Raw genomic sequence first — 16,925 nt, 5'->3', positions numbered from 1 at the left:
TTCGGGCAGCGGCCGCCATCTAGCGACGGACCTGGGGAAATCGTTCGTCTTACCGGCCCGCAATTGTACTGTAACCTATAAAGAGCAACGGGGAGACAGAACGCTCGATTCCGCGGAAGATCGTTGGTAGACGGGACGAGATTTGCAAGTTTTAAAATGGACGACGATAGTGACCAGGAAACCACGATCGAGGACGACTACTACACGTTCCTGAATATCCCGAAAAACGTGAGAATGCCCCGGGCGAATGTCCTCGTCGCGATCCCGTTCTTCTACGCGATCCCGTTCTGATTCCCAGAGATCGGTCCTCCACGTGACACCCTCGTCTCTGATGTAACAATGCTCCAGGAGATTCCTGTTCCTCCAGGAAAATCATCCTTGTTGAATTAATCGGAAACGCAACGTCGATCCTGTTGATACACCACTTTTCTTACTAATCATTAATTTTTAGATCGTTAATCATTTTGTTAGAGAAGCTTTATTGTAAAACATGAATCTCTTTGATTTTTGTGTTATATATAAATGAATGTCATTTTAGATCTGTCTTCCTGGATCCTTTCTTTCATAGAATGTTTGTGGATGATGCAATTCATATCCCCTGCTGCAATAAATTTCTTTGATGTTTCTAGGCTAGCCCTGAGGATATCAGCAATGCATATCGCAGGCTCAGTAAACTCTACCATCCGGACAAGCATACGGATCCGACACTTAAAAAAGAAGCTGAGGTTCTTTTCAATCGTACAAAGAAAGCATATGAAGGTTTGTATTATAATTTAAGCTGATATCTATGGATTTGTGATCTGAAAAATGTTTCAGAATTATTTTATCATTGAAATTAATACTTAAAGCTATATCTTTTATTATTGTCATAATATCAAATTATAAAAATTGATAATTAATTCTGCTTAAGTATTGAATGATCCACATCAAAGAGCAATTTACGACTCGCTGGGGATTCGTGGATTAGAGACAGAAGGATGGGAAATTGTACAACGCACAAAAACACCTCAAGAAATTCGCGAAGAATATGAAAGGTTGGCAAAGGAAAGGGAAGAGAGACGACTGCAACAACATACCAATCCTAAGGGTACTGTAACGGTAAACATCAATGCTACTGATCTTTTCAGTAAATACGATGAAGATTACAACGATGGGTAAGATCGATCAATCTAAATTATATAATAAGACATCGATTATAAGACACAATAAAGAGATCATTTAATAATGGAATTTAATTACAATTGTCTAGAAAAAAATTATTTCTGACTTTAAAATAGAATCAAATGTTTTGTATAAATTTTTATATACTAAAAACAAATTTGATCGCCAAATTTGTATATCACATCGAGATTAAAAAATAAATTTCACGAGAAAGCTTTAAAAAAATGTATATAATTATATAATTGTATAGAAAAATGTGTAATATACTACATTTATTAAAATATTAAAGAAATCAATAATTAGCGCGATCTATGATATTTGACTAAAAGACTATGCTTTATTTCAGTGGTGGATTGTTTTCGTGTATCGAAGTCAGTGGGATGTCGTTCGCACAATCTATCGAAGCACCCCTCACTCTGAGGGATACTGTAACCATGTCTGGTCAACTCGGGACTCAAAATGGCACGGGTTCCGGTTCCATTAATGTCTCGGCAAAGCGACTGATATCTTCGAAAGGTTGGGTCGAAGTTGAGGTCGGAGCTGGCAACGGTCCAACGTTCTCCATCAAGGCATTTCGTACGTTAACGAAGCGATTGTTTTGCGATGGGGCGGCAATACTGCAATTTACGCCGCGCGGCGTGAAAGCTGGCTACGTTGGGAGTACGTTCACTTGAGATTATTCTCCCAATATAATTGTAACCATGTAATTCTTATTTTTCTATGTTATTCATCTTTGACATTAGAAAAATTTATTTCCAATATAAAAGAAGATATCTTTTGAACAAAATTATTTTATTTATTTGCAGCTCTCGCAATGCAATTAGATAAACATACGGTGGGATATCTCACGTACAGAGCTGGCATTCAAGACGCCATGAGTACTATGATTGTAAGAGATACATCTCGATCATATATGGCATTTTCTATACACTTCGGACTTCTAAATTCTTTCGTCAGCCTTAATTATACTTATAAAATGGAAGAAAAGCAACTCAAGCTTCGCGGTAGCGTCAAGTTAGTGTTATCAAGTATTGATTTGGTCTGCTGTGAATTCTAGCATAGTTGCCTTTATAATTTGGTCTATGTAATTTATAGGGCCGGAACGTTTGGTGCGTTCCTCGAATATGGCGCAGAGAAAAAAGTCTCCAAGCACAGCTCGATCTCTGCGGCTGTACGCGTCGGCGTTCCGACTGGCGTTACGTTAAAACTTAGACTAAGTCGTGCATCGCAGGCGTATACGTTCCCTATCCATTTGTGCGATGAGGTTCTTCCGGCTCCCGTCTTTTACGCCACTGTGGCACCCATAATTACTTGGACGGTCATTAAGAAACTCATAATTGATCCTGTCGTGAAGGAGAGGAAAGAGCGCGAGAAGGAGAAACAAAGAGAACTGAACAAGTCTCGAATGCTGGAAAAGCAAAGGGAAGCCAAAGCAGCCACCGAATTAATGAAAGAAACTGTCAGCAGAATAAGAGCTGAGGAGGAATCCAAGAAAGGATTAATCATTACCAAAGCGTTGTACGGTCGATTCGTTTATCCGCAACAGGATCGACCCACTACGGAAGAAGGTGGACACAGGGACGAAGTAATAGATGTAACAATTCCTTTGCAATGCTTAGTCAAGGATTCTAAATTGATTCTTCACAAGGCATCTAAGGTGCGCTTTTTAAAATCTTGTTTTTTTTTTCTTTCCAGTTTTATTGTTATTATCTATTAAAATGTTCAAAATTTTATATTTTTAATTTTATATAAATAAAATTTATTAAACATTGGCTTTAAATAATATATAGTTGTGAAAATTGAAATAATAATTACAAACTATATAAAATTTTATATTATAGAGCCAACTACCTGGATTTTATGACCCATGTGTGGGGGAAGACAAACAGCTTTTGGTACAATATCTCTTCCATACTCAAACGCACGAATGTGTTATACGAGATGATGCACCTCTCAGGATACCAATTTCATGTAAGCATTTACTTATTTTTGTTAAAAACAGATTTATTTAATATTTAATCATGATTTGATTATTGATCATTTATGTGTTTCAGCTCACAAAGTCAATACCACTTGACGTATAGATTCAACATTAAAACCAAAACACAGTCGTCGCAGTCCTCGACAATGATCGGCATTATTTCGATGTAGATTTGTTTATTTTTAAAGATTTAATTTTTACATAAAGCATAAAAATTATTAAAAGTGTTCGTTAATTCTTCTTTGTACATGACTATTGTGTTTTCAGTAAAATTGTATTTTATTATTTGATTATAGTGATATATTTTAAGTAAAATATCTTATAATTTAAAAAAAAATATTCTACAAAAAAAAAATAATGCGCGTTCTAGACCTTCAGTTGTGTTTGTAGTATTTTTAATCACAAGTTGCACTAATGTATTTATTTGCTCATTGAAGACATATTCCTAATATTTTATAGAAGAAAAAACAAAAGCCAATCTAAATACAAATCTACTGCCTGTAGAAATGTAATGATATACATACATGCACACACACACACACACACACCGCGCGCGCGCACGCACACAAAATCACACACGCACGCGCGCGCGCGCGCGCACACACACACACACACACACACACACATATATACACACACATACCATATAAAACAGATAATATATAATTCCAGGAATCATATTGATCCTTGAAATTATATATTTTTGACAGTCATAAATATGAATATAAATAAAAATAACGTTCAGTCATAGTATGCATATTATTGCATTTAAAAAGACATTTGTTTAATTAATTATACAGCCGATCACTGGATTTACAACTGAATTTACAATGGAATTAAAGTATTAGTGTATCACAATAAGAATTACTCTCGTACAAAATAGAATATCGTTTTGAACGATAAGATGTATGTAAACATACTATCACAAAATTATGTAAAAAATTATATATGTAATTTACAATAATAACAAAGCAAATATCTATTCTACTTATGTAGAGAAATATATTTGTATGTACATTTATCAAATAGAGAGTCTAAGTCGATATTACGAAATAAATTTGTTTGTTGAGTTATATAATGTGGAGATATTTTAATCTATCAAGATTGAAATAAGTTAGCTGAAGTTAGCTCGATAGTCTTAAATTTTTTTTATATATTTTGTTCCTAATTTTTTTGTACTTTTTATAATTTAGTTATATTTGCGTATTTATATCTAATATAGATTTAGTCATATTGGGAGGTAAAAATTTTCTTAACAGCTGTAAATTCTCATCCTTTGCCTCCAATTCAGATATTGGTGTCCATGAACAGTCCCCTTCAAATCTATAAGCACCCTTGTAATTCTGCGATAGAGAAAAATTACCCCATTCCTATAAATATGTACAACAAAAGAAATTAATAGACGATTTTACAAAAGTAATTAGTAATTGCTATTTTAATTATAAAATGGTTATTTACTTCTGGGCTAAGCATGGAAAAATAAAGCTGCCCTGATTCTCGTTGATATAAATGATATATGTGACCCTGTTGTTTTACAAAATTGCAAGCTACATGATGCAGTTTTGAATGTCTTTGTGCTTCCATCAAGATATCCTGGGCCTGTTTTTGCAAAAATCTAATTTGTGTTGCAATCACTTGCAATTTATTACATGCATTGTCTTTTATACACTTATCTGCCTATATGAGGGTAAGTAGTAAATTAATAAATATATTAACAATATCATAATCAAATAATATAATACCCAAAATTGAGACACAAAATATCTTAAAAACATTATATTTTAATTTTAAATTTTGTGTTGTCTGGAACATATAATACATTTAACTATTAACTGTTAGATAAAATGATCCTTCATTACCCTTTCAATTTCTGCTATCAGTGTCATCAAATCATGTCTATCCACTTTTGCTACAGAATCTGGATCGATCAATGGTATACCTTGTGGTATAACATTCCTTTCCACTAAACCTACAGCTTTAATCATTATAATTAAAATGAAAATGATTATAATTAAATAAATATTTTAATATTAAAAATTATCAATTATCACTGATTATACCTTTATTTGAAGGATCATTTTCACTGTCCGCTGCATCCATCCTGCTTTTAATACACAATTATATATAATTCTTCGAAAACATAAATTAAATAATATCCAATCGACTGAGTATAAAATTATATAAAAATGTATAAATTAAAATGTATAAATTTAAAATAAATTAATATTTAATACGAACTTAATTTTTTTTATTTTCAAGCCCCAAGCTCTTCGACTGCAATTCTTTTTTTTTTCTTTCACCTTTTAAATTTCTAATTTTCGAGAGTCAATATCAAATTTTCAAATAATGAAAAGAGATTCGCAGTACAGCAAAAAACTTCTTCGAAACCCGAAATTCATCGAGAGAAATTTCAGGAAAATTAGTTTAGATTAGTTAGAGGTTGGAGCACAAAATGTATCTGGAATCCAGATGAGCAATCGTGTCGCTCACTTGCTATGAAGATTTTTTTTCGCACGCGCATTAGATATCGAGACATTAGAAATTCTCCATTCCCATTAACCAATCGGTACGTTCAAAAAATTCGTCGACGAATGAAGTAGCATCCCGAAACGCGGCACGAAAGAAACCAAGACGTCAATCACGTGGCCAGCCGATGCTAGCGACTCGCAGGGATTTCAGGAAAAAAAACGCCCGAGTGTCCACACTAGCTATCTTCTTATCCCGGCCTCTTTTCCATGTGGTAGTCAGGTGGACAAGGTGGGCATATTTTCGAACATTTAATTTTGCAGTTGTTAAATGTACGATGATGTATGAAATCTCGCGTCGCGTGATGCCGAAAACCCTGTATTATGTGAAGCGACCGATATCTACCCCGGATCGCACGTCCGCGTCGTGATTATGATGGATTTTCTTGACCTCCGTCGCGATCCTCGCGTCTACCATAATGCCGCTCTCGGTGATTGTTTTCACGTGGAGGGACAGCACGTCCGGATGCTGAATCCAGTATCTCCGCGGAGTTCGACGTTTGATCTGACGTCTTCGACGCGATCGACAGGCAATTTACATACAATTGACACGCGTAAACATTGTCCTAACCTAGAGGTCTTTCTTTCAGATGTTCACGGCTAATGCAAAAATAATTAAAAGCGGCGGGGCTGAGCCCGACCAGTTTGAGGCGAGTATCTCCAATGCTCTTTTAGAATTGGAGATGAACAGTGACCTGAAATCGCACTTGAGGGAACTCTACATCACCAAGGCGAAAGAGTTGGAGACTAATAATAAAAAGGTAAATTTTAATGTCTTATGGTTAGATCTTTATTTTTATTCAATATTCTTGAAAGCAAACTGTTAGTAAAGAAATGTATTGTAAATTATTAATTTAAATACTATAAGTTTTACTTTAATCTTGCTGTTTAAAATTTTTTTAAAACTACAAATAAGATTATGAATATTGAATGATTGTAATATGTTACTTTTGTTCTTTAAAGTCTATCATCATTTATGTACCGATGCCAAAACTGAAGGCTTTTCAAAAGATCCAAACAAGGCTAGTGCGTGAGTTAGAAAAGAAATTCTCTGGCAAACACGTCATGTTCGTTGGTGAACGTAAAATCTTACCAAAGCCAACGAGAAAGACCCGTACGAAGAATAAGCAGAAGCGTCCTAGGAGGTAAGAAAGTAAAAATTATTTTTATCTAATTATAGATTGATATAATTTAATTATATTAACACTCATCATGTAATTTCTATTTTGTAAATCAAATCTATTCTATAAAACTATCTTTAGTTCATATTTAACATTTAAATTAGATATTTTAATTAAATCTTACATAATCAATTTTTATTTTAGTCGAACATTGACTGCGGTGTACGATGCTCTGCTGGAGGATATCGTATATCCTGTAGAGATTGTGGGCAAGCGAATTCGAGTAAAACTTGATGGCTCGCAAGTTATTAAAGTTCATTTAGATAAAAATGAACAAACAAATATTGAGCACAAGGTACACTTGTTTTTTTATTTATTTTTACACGAAATATTTATCTAGTAATATGTAACTCATTTTAATTAATTCTTTTTAGGTTGATACGTTTGCTTCGGTGTACAAACAACTGACGGGACGAGATGTAACGTTCGAATTTCCGGAATCTTATGTATGATTTATTAAATATTAAAACATTTGAACAAACCTATTATATGTTACATTTATATTAATTCTTGCATTTCATGTTGCTTCATGCTCCTTTTCCCTCATTTAGAATTATTTATCTTTGAAGTTTGTTATCTTTTCAATTTTCATATGATTAGCAAATAATTGTAATTCTCGAAATTTCTCTTTGATTCCTATAGTTATTATATTAACTTGCAAGCAGAAATCATATGAATTTTACATATCGAGATAAGATTCTTCTTCGTGTTCTTTCTTTTTTAAATTTCATTTTGAGTTATTTTATAGGGAAATTCAATATACATATCTCTTTTATTATTGAAATTAACAATTTTATAAGAAAGAATTATATATTTTTCTTTATTATAAAGAAATAAATATAAAAAGGACATTTACGAAAGAACTAAAATTTTAAACTAAACCAATTATTTAGATTTTTACAAATAAACATTTTTTGTTTGTTATATATATTGTTTTATATATATTTAAGAATGTCAATATATCGAAAAATCTAATTGAAATTTTAAGAAAAAAGATCTTAATCACTTATAAATCCTCTTGTAGATGCGTCAATTTTTATATCTTACGATGATTCGAAATTATATTTTTACGTTTTTGAATCTTATTTAATATTTTCTTATTTCTAGAATATCAAATTTTTTATTTTATACACAAGTAAAAATATACTAATTTCAAAAATTAACTTTACTTTTAAATTAAAATATAATTTTTTTGGAACCTCATGGAATATAAAAATGAGAAAATTATTCAAGCTGTGTATTGATGATGGAAAAAGAAATCTGAAGGCTAAAGAAATCAGAAAGTTTGATTATAGACATAAATAGGGCACAGATTTAGACATATTTCTAAAAGAATTCAATTTTTCTTAATTTAATATTTTAACTATTATGATAGCTAAAATCAGGAAATATTTTTAAAGATTTCAACTTTTTTCGATGTGATAAAAGAAATTTAATTTTTTACTTTCTGGACATTGGCTTAACCCTTTATATCTCGATAACAAAGCTCATCGCCGTTACTCGGGGACTTTAAGAGAGCTGGAAGGAAAATAGCGTGAGAACATAAGGCAGATGTGAGTATAGAAATGTATGAAACTAAACGACTGTGCAATAGCACCCATAGTCTGGATCAGGGTCAGAGGGTCGGAAGGTTTAAGGGTTCAAGAAGTAGCACGCTCTCCCTTCGAATTTACTAGACAACGAGCAGAATAAGCTATGAATTCTGAAAAAATTCGCGAATCTTTAATTTCTCCGTGTTACTGCAAGAAATGACCGAGAAAAAGCATTAATAATTGTTAATTAACTTGATATAAACAAATTTGTAAATATTTACGAATTGAATAAAGACCAAAGTTTATAAAAAGATATATTTATAAAAAAGTACAAAGATTATATTGATTGTAAAAATATACATCTATTTTATAGTAATAATAGGAAAATTATATAATCATGTTATTTTAAATATATAAATAAATAAAATTTAATTTAGCTATCAAATTCAATTTTATTCGATATAATTCCAATTATAATTCCATTCGTAGTCTTAAAAAATTTTGAAATTGCACGTTAAAATAAAATTGCAGGTTAAAATAAAATTTGTGCTATTTAAATTAATTTACAATAATTAATTACAATAATTACAATATATTTCTTATTATCGCAGTTTGCTATTTCATTCGGAATTTTGTTATTCTTTATAATCGATGAATTATTGAATACATCTGAATATACATGTACATAAGTACATCTACGAATTAATTTGACACGAACACAAAAAAGGCAATTGTCACAATCAATCAGTCAATTATATCACGCCTTGTTCATTAATGTCACGATCAAATCGATAAAAACGAATGAGTCACGCACGTGTGTACCTGTTTGAAAAATGATACTCTTGTGCAGGTAGCCTTTCACTCGTATCGGCACTCGCGTGAGAATGCAGGGGATGCAAAAATACCGAAGCACTGTTTCCCACCCCAGATTCGGCGGCTACCCCTTGGGCCCCCGCGTTAAGTGTTGCATAAATAACTACCCGTGCCGCATCGAGAAACTGGACTGCACTTCCGGCCATCTGCCTTATCGGAAATAACGAGTAATCGTGTTATTACGCTAATCATGAATCGTGACAAGCGTAAAAATCAAGTAAAGAAAGCAGAAGGAAAGAACTATAACTTTAAAAAAGAATTGTTGAATTGTTTCGAAACAACAATTGCAATGTCGGAAAAAATTAATAAGCTTCAAAACAAGCAAGTTTCATCTTGAATATATATTTATGTTGAATTATTATATGATAAAAAATATATTTTTGGGACATATGTTCTGCACCCTTTCAAGTACTGCAGATCTTTCTACTCTGTCTCTTTAAAAATTGCAGATCAGATCAAAAGACATTGAAGAGAAATGTGAATATAGAAAAGAATTAAATTAAAAAAGAAGAAAAAAGACAGATTTCACCTTCAAAACATTACAAAATTTTTTACATGTGATTTTTTTTTTATTTTTTTATTTTATTTCATTTCTCTATTTTTATTTCTATTTTTTTTTCTCCATACACTTTAAAAAAACCACTTTGATTATAAATTAATATCAAAAACTTGAGTTGTTCTATTACAAAAATAAATCTTTATACATTTCTTTTTATATATTTTTTTTTATTTTAAGATTTACTTAAGAATCCCATTTATATCAATTATTTTCAAATGTTGATAATCATGAGTTGCGTTACGAATGAGAAACAAAAAACTTCCGCAAGTTCTATCGCGAAATAACTTCGATTTACAGTTAAAACAAATTAATTGCCGTGCTTGTGTTACCGTGACGAATATGCTGAAAAAGATTATAGTAGCAGGAGTCATTAACCAATTATCTACCCTAGTAATCTCCCCCAGTGGTTAGTTGGTACCCGCATAGTTAACATTGCGCATCGACGAGAATTTATTTAACTATTCTTGCCGAATGATTCACGTCGATCTTGAATCGACGAACCAATCCCTATGAGGGACATATCGTATGCTGCGGGTGGCGCGTGTCGATGCTTTCAAAAATCATACACATCGACACCCTGATCGACAGGGTACTTCAAATCAACAAGGAACTTGGAGACTTTCTCAATACAGCAAGATTTATATTTTTGCAGCTTATAATTATTTATTCATTATTTGACAAAAAATTAAGTAGCAAAAAATTAGTGACAAGAAATTATAAATTATATTTGTACAAATACATATTAAATAATAATAATTTTAAAAGGATTAAGACTTTAAATGATAGCAAAATGTATTAAAGAAATAAAATTAAAAAAGATTTACTGAATAAAGGAAAGAGATAGGTTTGAAACATGATAATCGGAAAAAGAAAAAGTGGCGCAATTGAAAATAAAACATAAAACTTAATATTATATATAAATTTTGTATAAATAAAAATAAATTTAAATAGATTGAACAAATTAAGAAATAAATATGTAATAAGAATAAGAATTAGCAAACGGCTGAATTATTCGACCTGTTTGGGCCAACCATTCACTAACGCATCTGTCTGGTCAAGAAGCTTCAATAACATTTGTGGGAAAGTTTAATAAACTTATCTCACGATGTCATCTCGAAGAAATTTTTCTCTCTTTTTGTGTACATTGTGTACAAGTCTTGTACACAATACGTGCGCGTACAGTTGGTGGAAAGTTCGGGAAGAGTGAAAGAAAGAAAACGGTCTGCGAGAAACGGTCAACGGATGAGACTCACATAACTGGATCCGCGACTATTATTAAAGGGTTAAAGAAATCGTTGAGATATGTAAAAGAGAAAATCGATTTAGCTGTCGTGACATTCGAATGCTAAACCGGTAACTCTCGCGTCATCGTGCAAAGGGGATGCGCGGTTAAAGAGTAACGGTTAAGGAATAACAGTCATACCGGACAAGCGTCATTTTAAATAGCAAATAGTATTTATGTTTTATTTCATGTCAATGCAATATTGCAATATTGGCGATTGTTTAAGCTCTGCAAAGCTAATTAGTAGAGTAAAGACACAGAAATGTCTGAAATGTGATTTAATTTAAAAGTTAGATATTATAAATACAGATATAAATATGAATATAAATTTAATATTATAATAATTATAATAATTTAATAATTAATCTTATTATCTAATTGGAATAAGAATATTCTTATTTTATTTACTGAACATTATTTTTTTCTTATTTATAAAAATACGCGATGATTTAAAGGCCGGGGGATTCTTATGTCGTTTCGCTTCCAAATTCTGTTTGTGATCTTTCCGAGTCTTAATTCTAACGATCCTACAAAGACAAACGAGCCAGATAAATCTCATTCCTAGACAACTTCACCTGGAGATAGCTTTCACAGACAGTATTTCGAATTTACCATTTACGCGAAGAAATCCCATTTGGCAGAAATTCTCGAAAGTGCACGGCTCATCTTTCCGCCGGCACCTGGAGCCTTCGTCCCCTTTTGGATTTTCAGGGGGTGACGACCAGTACCCCTCGTGAAACATCGGGAGAGGAAACCGTCACGTTTGCTCACGGTTACGTGTGCAGAAACAGGTAAGAAGGCAAACGCGTTCAGGAGCAAGGATCTTCCCGTCTCGTCTCTTTTCCCCTGGAACGAGGGGGGAAAAGGAAGGATGACATAGAAGGGGAGCGGAAGGATCTGAAAAGGAACGTTGCGCCGAGCCGTTTTCCCAGGGGGCATCCCTCAAGGGCCCCCATCAACCACCACGTGCAAAGGCACGGAAGGAAGGGCCTATCGCGTATATAAGGGCCCGTTCGGCCTGCAATGACCTCAGAGCAACACGGTCAACGGTGAAGAGAAGTAGTCTCTAGACTTCTTCGACCGTTCGGCCGTCCCGGTCACGGTCGAGGGAGGTCCGGAGGAGCGAAGACGAGAGGAGACGAGAGAGGAAGTGGACCGCAGTCATCTAACCGGCGATCGCCATCATTTTTCTGTCGCAGATCCGATCGGAGCGTCTACCACCCACGATGGTGAGTATAGTTTCGGGTTTTTGTCCTGGCTAGCACAGTGATCTTGGTGCTTCGATAGACTACGCTAAAAATCATCTAAAATCTGGTTTTCGGCCCCGCGGATCTTCGATGTTCTGCCTCGTGAAACCGGAAATTTACACTTTCCCTCTTAAATTAGGATCGACCATCACGCGCGAAAAATTGAACGAGTCGTACCTTGTACTCCAAAAATCAAATACGTTCGTATCTGTCGATATCTGCTCTGAAAAAAAAAAAAACATGCGATTTCACAGGTTGGTTATTAATAGAAAAATCTACTTACGATCATCGCTACATATTTTCGAAGAGAACGAACGTATGACGTCTTCAAAATAGAAAGTTCTGAAAGTTTGAATTTTCTCGACTTGTTTGATTCTTCGCGAGTGATATGATCGTGATATTATACGATATTATACGATCGTGATAGTACGATCCATAGTGAAATGGGAACACCAGAAGCGATTAGATTCGCCAGCATGTACAGAAATTTTTATACTCTCGAGGAGAGATTTGAATCGAATTAAATTCGAATTGAATTTCAGACAGCATGCTATATGTTTATCTGCGCGATTAATTGTTGCATGTATTAAATTCAGATGAAAATGTATACTTTCCTTTCGTGGTGTTCTGATTTTATCAGATGATACTAAACCGATGAAAATTTTCGGGCAGGTGGAAAAAAAACGGTCACAAATCGCCACGACGTGCCAAGAGATTTAAATGCGATTTAATTAATCGCGACGGAGGTTTTCTTGAGATAATTCGCGAGACAGAATAGCGTGAATCTACGATCGAAATTTCGAGTTACGCGCGAATTGATCATTCGGACCTACTCTATCCAGGCACTAATATCCCTCCCAAAAATCTGACTTGAAATTTGCTCGTCTCATCCCCTTTTCGTCGTTGTGTTCGAAAATATCTGTTTTTGTCCGACCTCTCTCTCTCTCTCTCTCTCTCTCTCTCTCTCTCTCTCTTTCTCACGAGTCTGACCGAATTAGCTCTGTGTGTAATGGTGATCCTTCGAAATTTGTACTCGTCTACCTAAAACCAGACGCTCTCCTCAAACTGCTTCTCCCATAATGGCGTTATCACTACTCACACACGCGTCCATTCAAGACTTTACTGACTTATATTATATAGACATAAAATAAGAAGAATGATCCGTTGCAAGAAAACGTTCGTGAAATCTTCACGTGGATAATTCGTTAATTAACGGCGGCAGATTGATCCAAATCTTTCGAATATCGAGTATTCATTTTTTGCAACTCATCAAGCTACGAAAATCATTTGAATAATCTTCGTTCTCGAGATTGCGAATAGTGATATCACGCTCTCAGCTTCTCACCCGTATCTGTAGATTTTCAGAACGTTTTCAATTGCTTTTCATCAGTCACGCACGTTTACGAGTGTCCCAGTGTGAGCTCGTAAGCGTGTGATTTTCATCACGATCATCGTAGATCATCAATTAGATGTACAGATCCATCAGTGTAGCCCATTTGCCAAAAAAATTAACAAAATGCATGCCATTAACCACAACACATCATGTGTCATGTCGTGTGTCCGCATTCGATTCTTGGTTTTCGAACTGCTGTTTCTGTACTATCGACTCGATTTGATTTGATCTACTCTTCCATTTTCATCAGCTGCTTAATAGACGCAATGAACATGCATGCGTAGACACCTCTGCACCCTGTCAAGCATACGTCACGTCCCGCACGTCAGAAATTGTCGATACACCATTGCCGCTCGTGCGTGAAGTAACATAGACCACGCGAGAGCCTTCCGTCGTAAAACGGAAAAGGTGTCGTTTATCAAAAATTTCGTAACACATATCTTCGTAATACAATAGCGGGATTGGATGTCACTAAAAAAATGTGCAGATTTAAGCAGATGAAATTTCTATATTCTTTAATTACGAACATGATACAGGATGACATTGACATTGACAAATTTTGAATCATTAACATAAAAAAAAACTTTTTCCTCGTTTTGTCGACTCATCATCTCGTTACATCGGTTTCAATCGCCGTTCGATTTCGAGTTGAGAATATTGTACACGTGCGACTAAAACGATCGCCCGATCGCACGAAAGTATTATGCAACAGTTTGACGATTGATATAAATTCTGATTAGTGAAATTTAAAGCCGTTCTATTTTTTCTGATTTTTTTGCTAGTAAAAACTTTGCAACGAATCAATGCAGTGATATTTTAATAGACAAGATACATGAAATATATAAGAAATATATATGCAAGTGATTCATGACAAAAGAAGTTGAAATTGAATAATGAAATTTGCATGGACGGTTTGGAATAATTATATATCAGTCTGAAAAAACGAATACATTGGAAATATAAGAATTGTCCAATAATTGTGAAATTTTTTACTGTAATAAAATAATTTTTTTACTTTATCGCAACTCAACATTATTAATCGATTGATTTCTGTAATTACAAACCATCCAATAATCGATTTTGCATTTCTCATTAACACATCAATCATTGACTTGATAGAAATTTATTTAAAATTTTCTTGATTAAATAACAAGATATGATGTTCATTGGGTTATCCTTATCTTATACATTATGTTGTTTTTGCTGCTATCAACGACGATGCTTATTTCGCATAATCATACATCTTGAGCAATGTTCAGATAATCGATTATATGTCACAACAAATTTCTGATTAACGTTTCACAGTTACAATTTCAAAACAGACAGTTTTCAAAATATAAATAGCTTCGTGGAATGGAATAAGTTCGATTAGTCAAAACATGAATAAAACAGAATTTTCTCATGGGCACAAAATCATATTACTAGCAATAAATAAATGATAAAACAGTTAATCAATAAAAGCTAGTACATGTCAAAATTTTTAAATTTATTATTGAAGAAATGACTGATAAAAATTAATAGACTCATGAGCCATTCCATTTTAGCACAATAGATTTTATAGATTTTTCGTATATAATAACCATTATTATTCCGGATATTATGCAAAATTTAAATAATGAAACTGTGGAACTTGGTTTTAATTAATAATATTCTAAAATAAATATCGATGTTGCAAACGAACCACATTGGAATATAAAGTTAGATAGAAATAAGACGAAAAACTGAACAAAGTGTTTATAATAAAGTTTTACTAATAATAAATAAAGTAGAAAACAGGAAATTCTTCATTGGGATTAAAAAGGAATAAAAAAGAATACAACAAAAAAAGATAACAATTTTGAACTAATATTTCATTTGTATGCCAGAAAAAAGAAATGGATCTAAATTTTTATTTAAATCACAAAATAGGTGCCAAAAATTATTCATATGACATGCTTCAAAAATCTCATGGTTTATTTTATTTGGTGTTTGGCAAATATCTTAACTCAATCTTTTATAGTTTAAAGCAATAATAATTATCTAACAAAAAGAAATATGAAATTGACAATAATGAAAATGATATACAAACAATATTTTACTATGAGCAAGATTAATCCAAAGAAAGATTTTTATAGTAAAGATAATGAAAACCAAATTTTTAGCACTTAATTCGTTAATAGCATACATCTAATTTAATTTAAATCTCTAAAAGAAATAGAACGAATTGATTAGATAAATTCATTATTTAACATTTAGCTCAATATTAATCAAATTTTTAGTTTTCTATACCACGCGCTGTTCTAATATCAGATTATTTATTCCGCAAAAATAATAATATTGTGGTACAAATTTAACAGATTTTAACAGATTTTGTTTCATTATCAAGTAAATTAAAGAAAAATTATATTTTTGATATTTCAAAAGAGGTAACTAACTAACTAACTTTCTGTATTTCGCAAAATATCCAAAAACATCCATATTTAGCAATTCAACAAAACGATATTTCAAAAACAGATATTTTATAATAAAATTATAATAAAATTAATAATTTTTATAATAAAGATAAAAAGACTAGTACAACAGCAGATTGGCAATGTTGGCTGAAGATTAATTTACGATTAAAATAAAGAAAAAATGTTTAATGTATCGAGATACCACAATGGAAATTATACTTTCATCAAATCGGTTGGTTGTTTCACCTGTTTGCATATTCGATCAGTGTTGTGTACGAAGGGGGATCGGTTCTTTGTTCACCATATATTTACGCCGGAAGCAGAAAGCATGTCGATCGTATCAACGCATACGTAATCCGCATAAACACTGCATTGATTCGATCACCGAACACATTGATACGCGAGAACTGATCTTTCAAGTTTAATTCCATAAAAATTTATAAAAATGTAAAAAGAATATCAATCACCTACGATACATAATATCACAATCCTTTGAGTGATCTATTCAAGCCTCAGATTTAACTAACTCAGCTAATCGAATTTACTTACTACAATAATTGAGAATATATGACAAAAATGTAGATTTGTCTAGACATACAATGATAGAAAAATTACTGATTTGATCTTGCAAATTCACCACATTTTAATAAACAATAAAACGCCCGGCTGCCACGTGGGAGTAATATATGTATATGTTACTCTCTGAATTTCCGTGTTACGATACTTTTCTGAAATTGGTTGTATTATGGGAAAACACGC

The 16,925-nt window shown here is 32.8% G+C and overlaps 3 protein-coding genes across 8 annotated transcripts; 2 read left to right on the top strand and 1 right to left on the bottom strand.

Moving 5' to 3' along the window:
* On the top strand, positions 1-4,220 carry LOC105430816 (dnaJ homolog subfamily C member 11). The gene is made up of 8 exons (XM_011644538.3): positions 1-228; positions 630-759; positions 911-1,154; positions 1,508-1,821; positions 1,968-2,175; positions 2,257-2,818; positions 3,003-3,132; positions 3,216-4,220. Exons 1-8 carry the CDS (start codon positions 157-159, stop codon positions 3,236-3,238), a joined length of 1,683 nt encoding a protein of 560 aa, XP_011642840.1. The 5' UTR covers positions 1-156; the 3' UTR covers positions 3,239-4,220.
* LOC105430814 (uncharacterized protein C1orf50 homolog) lies at positions 3,902-5,626 on the bottom strand. 6 transcript variants are annotated; one of them, XM_011644535.3, is made up of 5 exons: positions 5,381-5,626; positions 5,203-5,246; positions 5,002-5,117; positions 4,601-4,819; positions 3,902-4,512 (listed from the first exon to the last, which is right to left on the bottom strand). In XM_011644535.3, the coding sequence occupies exons 2-5, from the start codon at positions 5,240-5,242 to the stop codon at positions 4,336-4,338; spliced, it is 552 nt and encodes a 183-aa protein (XP_011642837.2). In that variant the 5' UTR covers positions 5,243-5,246; positions 5,381-5,626; the 3' UTR covers positions 3,902-4,335. The 6 variants fall into 6 exon arrangements, with proteins under 6 accessions (XP_011642837.2, XP_088929335.1, XP_011642836.2 ...); XM_089073209.1 differs by having other exon boundaries at positions 5,002-5,111; XM_011644534.3 differs by having other exon boundaries at positions 5,203-5,243.
* Positions 5,627-5,740: 114 nt separating this feature from the next.
* On the top strand, positions 5,741-7,333 carry LOC105430813 (small ribosomal subunit protein eS7-like). Its single transcript, XM_011644532.2, has 5 exons — positions 5,741-5,899; positions 6,258-6,428; positions 6,631-6,812; positions 6,993-7,143; positions 7,223-7,333. The coding sequence occupies exons 2-5, from the start codon at positions 6,258-6,260 to the stop codon at positions 7,298-7,300; spliced, it is 582 nt and encodes a 193-aa protein (XP_011642834.1). The 5' UTR covers positions 5,741-5,899; the 3' UTR covers positions 7,301-7,333.
* The last annotated feature ends 9,592 nt before the right edge of the window (positions 7,334-16,925 follow it).

This window comes from Pogonomyrmex barbatus, unplaced genomic scaffold, assembly GCF_055798465.1.
Source record: "Pogonomyrmex barbatus isolate J1 unplaced genomic scaffold, ASM5579846v1 scaffold14, whole genome shotgun sequence".
Classification (NCBI taxonomy): Eukaryota; Metazoa; Arthropoda; class Insecta; order Hymenoptera; family Formicidae; genus Pogonomyrmex; species Pogonomyrmex barbatus.
The sequence above is the reverse complement of the archived record's forward strand: the minus strand, read 5'-3'. Positions and strand labels throughout refer to the sequence as shown.